General features: G+C 54.0%; 1 protein-coding gene across 3 annotated transcripts; it reads left to right on the top strand.

Moving 5' to 3' along the window:
* Positions 1-8: 8 nt before the first annotated feature.
* CHCHD4 (coiled-coil-helix-coiled-coil-helix domain containing 4) lies at positions 9-6,105 on the top strand. 3 transcript variants are annotated; one of them, XM_010862491.1, is made up of 3 exons: positions 9-484; positions 4,207-4,305; positions 4,985-6,105. In XM_010862491.1, exons 1-3 carry the CDS (start codon positions 478-480, stop codon positions 5,281-5,283), a joined length of 405 nt encoding a protein of 134 aa, XP_010860793.1. In that variant the 5' UTR covers positions 9-477; the 3' UTR covers positions 5,284-6,105. The 3 variants fall into 3 exon arrangements, with proteins under 3 accessions (XP_010860793.1, XP_010860792.1, XP_010860791.1); XM_010862490.1 differs by lacking the exon at positions 9-484 and adding an exon at positions 881-2,016; XM_010862489.1 differs by lacking the exon at positions 9-484 and having other exon boundaries at positions 881-4,305.
* Positions 6,106-8,144: the final 2,039 nt, after the last annotated feature.

The following is an 8,144-nucleotide window of genomic DNA, read 5'->3' on the forward strand; positions in this document are numbered from 1 at the left end:
GCCGCCCCTGGGTGGGCGCGACGCTGGCGGTGGGAGTGCCGCCGGCGGGCACGGGCCAGGCCCTGCGCCAGGAGCCTTGAGTGGCCTGTCTCGCAGCGACTTTACTAAGTCAGGCCCTGCTCTTAACCCAAGAGTAAACCAAGACCCCAGAGGTGACTTGCTTGAGCCACGCGGCCGGCTACTCGCGGAGCTGGGGTTGGAGCCCCGCGGTCTGATTCCAGAGCTTCCCCGTCTGGTGCCCAGTGGACTCCAGGGAGCCCTCCGCTGGGAAGACATCCCGCAGAGAAAAACAAAAGTTGGTCCCCGGTTGCGGTCTCTCACCTAGGAAGTCTCCAGGCCGCGGTCCGAGTGTCTCCCCGCGCAACCACGAACTGTCCCTGAGCTGACACCCAAACCCTCCAGGCCCAGTTGTCCAGTCTTGTAAAATGAGAAGTTAGTCTTCATTCATTCCGCAGATATTCATGAAGCACCTTCGCCATGTCAGGTGAGGGGGAGGGAGGATATCTGAGACTATGAAGTTACAGAGAGAAGTGGAACTCCCTGGAAATTCTCTAGTGAATACTCCAGCTCCCTCAGTTATTTCAGGAAATCCTGAGCCCAGAGATGGAGGTGACCTGCCCAAGGTCATGTTTCAATTAGGAGAAGCGTGTCAAGCTTCAGCTCACAACTCAATTTAAAATGCTAAGCCTTTTTGCCAGTGGCCTTCCCTGGTGGTTCAGATGCCAATGCAGGAGACTGGAGTTCGATCCCTGGGTGGGGAAGATCCCCTGGAAGAGGAAAGTGAAAGTGGCTCAGTCCTATCTGACTTTGTGACCCCAGGGAGTATACAGTCCATGGAATTCTAATAAATGGCAACCCACTCCAGCGTTCTTGCCTGGAAAATGCCATGGACAGAGCAGCAGTCCATGGGGTTGCAAAACAAAGAGTTGGACACGACTGAGCGACCACGCAACAATTTCCCAGTACCCCATTCTGCCTCTGGAACCCTCCTTCCCTGGGTTGCAAAGCCATAATGCTCAGTGATGTCTCTAAGAAGTAGTTTCCATTGACTGATATTGAACTCTGCCATGAGCAGAAGTCCTCTGCCCTCACCAGTTTGTTAGAGAGTAGGTCTCTAGTTTTTTATTTCATTGTCCTGAGTCTAATGTACTCCTTTATGTAGCAGATTTTTTTTAGTCTTTTGAGTATAATGAGGCTATAATCCTCATTCTTGTGGGTTTCTAGGAGTCACATGTTATCTGGGAAGCAGAGGTAAGTGTTCAGACCCATATCTTTTCCTGGATCAAAGATCTCTTTCTTTCTTTGGGGATAAGAATGAAAAGCACTCACTTTAGGCCTTGCCTAGTTTTTATCTATCCAGGCCACTGTCCCCTCAGTGCCGAACTTCTTGTTTTGCTATCCATGGATTCTTTATGCTTCCCATGGGACTTAGAGAACTGATCCCAGCTCCTTCCTGATTAAGGCCTATGTGACTGAGGCCTGACCTGGCTCCTGCTGGTCTCTACGCACCAGTCACTGTGCAGCCAGGCTGGCCTCTGGCTATTCCCTTTGCCTGGTGCATCCCTCCCCCAGCTCTTCTCACGGCTGCTTCCTCATCCTTTAAGATTCAATGCAGATGCCACCTCCTCAGTGAGGTCTTCCACATCCTAAAGTCTCTGAAATACCTGGTGTATTTTTGTCCTCTTTCGGCTTGTTTGCGTTGCAGCAGACTGAGAGCATTAGATGGGCCGTGTCCCCGCAGCATTACCCAGTGAACCGGTACACAAGGGAATCACTTGCCCATGCACTTGACTTCAGGGGTCCGCCCCCTGCCTTGGGGTCGGAGGCCGAAGCTGGTCATTCAAGGTGTTAGGCAGCATGGACTCAGGCCGGCTCCCTGGCCCAGGGCCACACTGCTCCTGTCTTTGTTCCCCCTTTTCTAATGCTGGTGCTGCTCTTTCTTGTTCCGTCAGCAAACAGTTACTGAGCACCTGTGATGTGCCAGCCCTGATCACATGGCAGAGGCAGCTGGCACAGGTGGGTAGTCTGCCTTGTGGCCTGGTGGAGGCAGTGGAGGGGGCAGGTTGGATGTTGCAAGAGATGATGTGTTCTAGGGGAAACGAGACCACCCAAACAAGGTTTGATTTTGTTCCCTGTGACCTACTTCATGGTGAGAGCCATCTGTCCTCCATACTCAGCTGGGCCTGGGATCTTCATGTCTGAATTCAGAGTTCATTTCCGCATTCACTTTTCCAACAAATACTGATTACTCACTATGTCTCGGGCACTGTACTAGGCTCTGAGGCACTGCAGTGAATGGAACAGATACATCCTTGCCCCTGAGAGCTGACATTTCAGTCGGGGAAATGGATGGTAAACAGATATGTAATTGTGGGTGAGAGAAGGCGGGTTAAGGGCAATGGAGAGAGATGAAGGAAGATGCCATCTGAGCAGGAGGTCTGAAGTCAGGGAGAGGTGGCTGTGAGGTATCTGAATATGCTCCTGGACGACAGAACGGCCTGGCAGGTCCCCGAGGTAGGCGTGTGCTCAGCGTCTTCGGGTAGAAGCAAGGAGGCGCTGAATGGAGGGAGCGGGGGTGGGGGTGGCGTCCTACAGGTGAGGGATGCGGGTCTTTCTGGATGGACTTGAAGGCAGAGCCCGCCGGGCGGATGAGGGAGGTGGAGAGAAGGACGGCAGTCAGTGTGACTGCACAGAGTACAGCTGCGGATCCGGGCGTCGGCGTGTCTCTCCGCTCCGTGCTTCCTCTGTCCTCAGCCAGCCCTGAGCTCCTGCTTTCAGAGCCTCCGGCGCCCTGACTCCCAGTCCTGCCAGGCTCTGGCTGGGGACTGCCCCTTCTGGGGACTCTGCGGGCACCTTTCTTCAGTCTTCCAGGGAAGAGCACGGCTCTACCCGTTTTCCCACTTCCAATCCTGACTGACATCTCCAGCCCCGTTCTCTCTTCACAGAGATGTTTGTCATTTGATGCCGCTGAAAGAGTTACTGTGTTTTGAGCAGAATTCCAGGTGCAAGTAGAAACTCAGTTCACCTCCTTGTTTTCCCGATGTCTCTTGACCCTTGCCCGAACCAGGGAGGGAATTGGGCTGAGCTGGGAGGTGCCTGAGCGCACACAGCTGTTGTGTGCTTGTGCCCCGATTTGAACCCCAGTCTTGAGCCTCTGGGATGCTGATGGCACCGGGAGCCAGAGCCTCCCAAACTGGCCCTACCTCTCCCGCGCAGGGCCGCGCTTGCGCTCTTCCTGCAGATGGTGTCGAGCCCTGACTGTCAACTGGTCTGTTCAGCCAGCATGGCCATCGAGCACCAGGACTGGAGATATAAGATAAGTCACTGCCCAGGCTTGGACCCCTTGGCTCTGGGCCTAACACCAGCCTCCGCACTGGGCTGGGCCTGGCTGAGATCTTGGTAAACAAAACTGTCAGAGCGGAGCTGAGCAGTCGTGTCAGCTCATGTCTTCTGCTTAGCACAGCACTTCTGTGGACTGCTTTCGAGTGTTCTGAACTCTGGCCGGAATGACCGAGGTCTTTAGGTTCTTCAGCGTGCCCTGGCTGCCTGGCCTCAGGCCGTGTGGGACAAGCCGCCTTCTCTGAGGTCAAGTGTGGGGTGCTGGAGCGGGCCGTGGGCCTGTGTGTGTGGAGTGTCAGCCGTCATTGCTGTCACCCGCCTCTGAAATGGTGTACCGCCCCGCACCTTCCCTCTGTCTTCGCACTGCCCTCTCCTGCACGCCTCTCTGAGCTCCATACGGTCACCCTGGCGCTCTTCACAAGCCTCTGCCGGAGGAGCCTGGCGGGCGGAGTGTCATCTGAGGGCGCCTGCTGGCAGGTCCCTCGGGGCCTGGACGAGGTGCTCCCAGGCCACGGGAATGAACAAAGCTGTGGAGCCATGGGAGTTCAGAGCAGGGCAAGACCGCCTGTTAGACATCATCAGACTCGGGGGCTGAGAGCAGCTGCAGTTGAGGGGTTGGGGCGTCTCGTCTCCACCGAGGATGCGCAGTGGCACCAAGACGCGCTGTCTCCCTCTCCCCACTCCAGCCACAGGCTCACGGTGTGCTGGTGCCGCTGGACTGTCCCCCAGGTCGGCAGCGGGTCCCCGGGGGAGCGCATCAGGGTTTCAGAGGGGACAAGCTTCACACAAGGCTTCCGTGGCTGCTTGGGTTCAGGCTGAGCCACAGCTCCTGGTGAAACATGGCTTCCTCTGTTCTCCAAACTCTAGGGAAGGATCGAATCATATTTGTGACCAAAGAAGACCATGAGACTCCAAGCAACGCAGAGCTGGTGGCCGACGACCCCAATGATCCATACGAGGAGCATGGTGAGCGTGGGGGCCGGGGTCGGCGGGTGGTAGTCCGATGTTCCTGGCCGCAGCTGGGTGTTCACCTCGGCCAGCACTGCTCCCAGGACACGAGTGCATCTCCCTCAGGTGGGAGGGGCTGTGCGCTGACCAGGCCATCAGGCCAAACCTAGGAGTTGCTTCTGAGTTTTGAACAGTTTTCCACTTTGACAAAATGGAGGAGCCTCAGTGCTCTGACACGCCCAGCGCCCCTTGGACACCGTCCAGCCTCGCTTTTTCCAGTCCTCATGCTGTGCTGAGAGCAGCTGAGGAACAGGAGGGGCTTGAAGGGAGGGCGTGGGGGGTCCTGACCGTCCATGTGGAAGGGGGAGGCCAGGACTCCTCCTTCAAGCCTTTGGACTAAACAATTTCCCCTGTGTAGTCCTGAGCACAGGCACGGCCACAGCCCTAAGGGGTGGCTTAGCACATCCAGCGGAGCTGCACCTGGAGAAAGTCGTCCATGGTGACTTCTCTTCAGCTGAGCCGAGAACGCTCGGTGGGTTTCTGCCGGGAGTTTAAACCCCATCCCGAGGGGGAAGCAGGGCCACCAGCCGGTGCCAGCCAGGCAGCAGTTTGTCTTACCATTATTCCTGTGAGGCCCAGCCTTGGGTTTGCTTTTTCTGAAACCTGTCTCACTTCCTTGCCCATCTTCCCGTCCCAGGACTGATCCTGCCAAACGGAGACATCAACTGGAACTGCCCGTGCCTTGGGGGGATGGCCAGTGGCCCGTGCGGGGAACAGTTCAAGGCGGCCTTTTCCTGCTTCCACTACAGCAAGGAGGATGTCAAGGGGTCGGACTGTGTGGACCAGTTCCGGGCCATGCAGGAGTGCATGCAGAAGTATCCAGACCTGTACCCCCAGGAGGAGGAGGAGGAGGAGGAGGAGGAGCAGCCAGCAGACCCCTTACCGGAAGCTGCCTCCGAGGCCAGCGCAACCAAAGAGGCGGCGGCATCGAGCTAATGACGGCCGGGACCCTGGGCTCCAGCCGCCTTCAGAGCCCAGATGAACCTCTCCAAGAAAGTGTCTTTTCCCTCCGTTGTTCTGTGCACTGTAATGTACAAAATAAGTTATTGTGCTGATCGGGGGTCTTGGCCCCTTGCCGTATTTACACTGAAAGATGGGGTTGTGTGTATGTGTGTCTCACATGAACCTGTCGGTGAATGTAGCTGCCACTTTTGAGTTCGCAGATTGTCCTGAATTTTGCCACTTGGAAATAACGTGCTGAATCATCTCAGCAACCAGAAGTCTCTGTCTGGGAGGGACTCTTGTGAGTGAGCTGATTTGTTTTGACTCTTTGTGTTCCTTTTAGTAGATTTTATACCCAGTTGGAAAGTGAAATAGAAACAAAACGTTTTCCCTTCAAATGCTGGGGTGGGGCCATTCCTTGTAAGCAGAGGTGAGTTGATCAGACCTCGAGTATTTGAGGAGGCGCTATGCTTCATTTCCGGTTCCTTCTGGTTTCCAGTTTTGCCTTGAGCTCCAGGTTTTCTGCAGTTAGAAAGCAGAGCTTTGGACCCTCTGAGTGAATCCCTTTGTAAGTGAAAAGAAAGGCTGATTTTTGATGTTCTTATTATTCCCAAAGCTCTGCTCTGGGACCGTGTTCACACTGGTTCTGTCTCAGCCTGTCCAGATGCAGTACTCCTGAGAGGTGGGGACCTAATCGTTACCAGAGTGGGAGGCAAGAGAGGACACAGTGTCAATTAAAAGGAAAACATGGTTTTTACCTGATTGTGAGTGTGTCCTCTGTTTCTACTAATTAAAAATATTTCTGATACAAGGAAATAGGAATTGTGAAAAACTCAATTGAAATTCTCTGAAGATACTGGTAGATCAGTTTGAGTCAAGTTTTCCGTGTTACATTCAAACAAAGCTCAGGTGATTTTGTCTGTGAGCAGATGCTGTCACATGGGCATTGCTGTCAACGTTTCTGTTGTATTTGTCAGAACTAAGTCACAGCCCACAGTGCCCAAGGGACATGGAGACACAGCACAGGAGGCTGCCTCTGACACCAGAGAGTAAGCCTGCAGGCCCAGCTCAGGGCGAGGGCACGGAAGCTGGAATGGCCAGGTTTGGAAGCCTTGACACCTGGAGAAGCCCTGGGACTTCTTTGAACTGCAGGCAGAGCCTTGCGCGTTTAACAGACATACCGCAAACATTTTGACCAAGACGCCACTGATCTGTGACCATGTCTTGGATCCCATGCATTCCATGCATTCAGGGAACCTGTACGGTCCACGTCCTAGGGACATGGGAAGGTGACCCATCTTGTCCCCAGCTGCATGGAGATACAGTCCAGCCAGGGGTCAGCATTTACTTAAAAGCAGAAAAGTAAGGAGAAAGGCAGATCCCGGGGGCTAGGACAAAATGGCCAAGTAGACGGACCTGACCTCACCTTCTCTCATGAAAACACCAAGATCACAAACAACCGCTGAACAACCTTCGACGAAAAAGGACGGTCTATGTCCAGAGAAAACGGAGCCACTCCGAGACGCGAGGGAGGGGTGCGCTCACAACGTAATCGAGCAGCACACCCACTGAGCAGGTGACCTACAGACGCAAAGAACATACTGCAGAGGTTCTCCCACAGGAGTCAGAGTTCTGAGAGCCTGGGGGTCTGGCAGTGGGAGGAGGAGCCCCAAGAACATTTGGCTTTGAGGGCCCTAAATCCCATGGACAGAGGAGCCTGGTGGGCTGCAGTCCATGGGGTTGCTGAGGGTCAGACACGACTGAGCGACTTCACTTTCACTTTTCACTTACATGCATTGGAGAAGGAAATGGCAACCCACTCCAGTGTTCTTGCCTGGAGGATCCCAGGGACGGGGGAGCCTGGTGGGCTGCAGTCTATGGGGTCGCACAGAGTCGGACATGACTGAAGTGACTTAGCAGCAGCAGCAGGGCTTGATCACAGGAACTCCATAGGACTGGAGGTAACAGATGACACTCTTCGAGGGCACACACAAATCTGGTGCACACTGGGACCTGGGGGAAAAAACTGACTTCGTAGGAGCCTGGGCCAGACCTACCTGCTGGTCCCGGAGGGTCTTCTGGGAGGTGGGAGGTGGTGTGGCTCACTGCAGGTACAAGGACATTAGTGACACAGGTATTGGGGAGTACTCACTGGTGTGAGCTGCCCTGGAGATTTTGGCGCTGAGACCTAACCCCACCCATTAGACCTTAGGCTCAAGTGCTGGGTGGCCTCAGGCCAAACAACCAACAGAGTGGGATCGCAGCCGCAACCGGCAGCAGACAGATGCTTAAAGTCTTCCTGAGCCCTCAGCCACCTCTAAACGATCCTTGATGTGACCCTGTCCACCAGGGGGTCAAGACCGAGCTCTACCCACCAGTGGGCAAGCACCAGTCCCTCCCACCAGGAAGACTGCACAAGCCTCACTGACTAGCCTCACCCACCAGAGGGCAGACACAAGCAAGGGGAACTACTATCTTGCAGGCTGCAGCATGGAGAACGCAAATAAGACGGCGGAGGAATATGTGTCAGATGAGAACAAGATAAAACCCCAGAAGAACGGCTAAATAAAGGGATGATAGGCAATCTACCTGAAAGAGAATTCAGAGTAATGATAGTAAAGATGATCTAAGATCTCACAAAAAGAATGGAAGCACAGACTAAGAAGATACATGAAATGTTTAACAATGAGCTAGAAGATTTAAAGAACAAACAATTGAACAATAACTGCAATGAAAAATACAGGAGCAGGAATCAATAGAACTAATGAGGCAGCAGAATGGATAAGTGAGCTGGAAGACAATAGTGGAAATCACTGCTATGGAACAGAATAAAAAAATGAAATGACAGTTTAAGA

This window comes from Bison bison, unplaced genomic scaffold, assembly GCF_000754665.1.
Source record: "Bison bison bison isolate TAMUID 2011002044 unplaced genomic scaffold, Bison_UMD1.0 scf7180017864482, whole genome shotgun sequence".
Lineage (NCBI taxonomy): Eukaryota > Metazoa > Chordata > Mammalia > Artiodactyla > Bovidae > Bison > Bison bison.

Excerpts from the sequence above, each read along its gene's own strand:
- CHCHD4 (XM_010862489.1), top strand. The coding sequence starts at position 4,179 with ATGGCTTCCTCTGTTCTCCAAACTCTAGGGAAGGATCGAATCATATTT. Across the intron at positions 4,306-4,984 it reads TGATCCATACGAGGAGCATG|GACTGATCCTGCCAAACGGA; the intron begins GTGAGCGTGGGG and ends TTCCCGTCCCAG.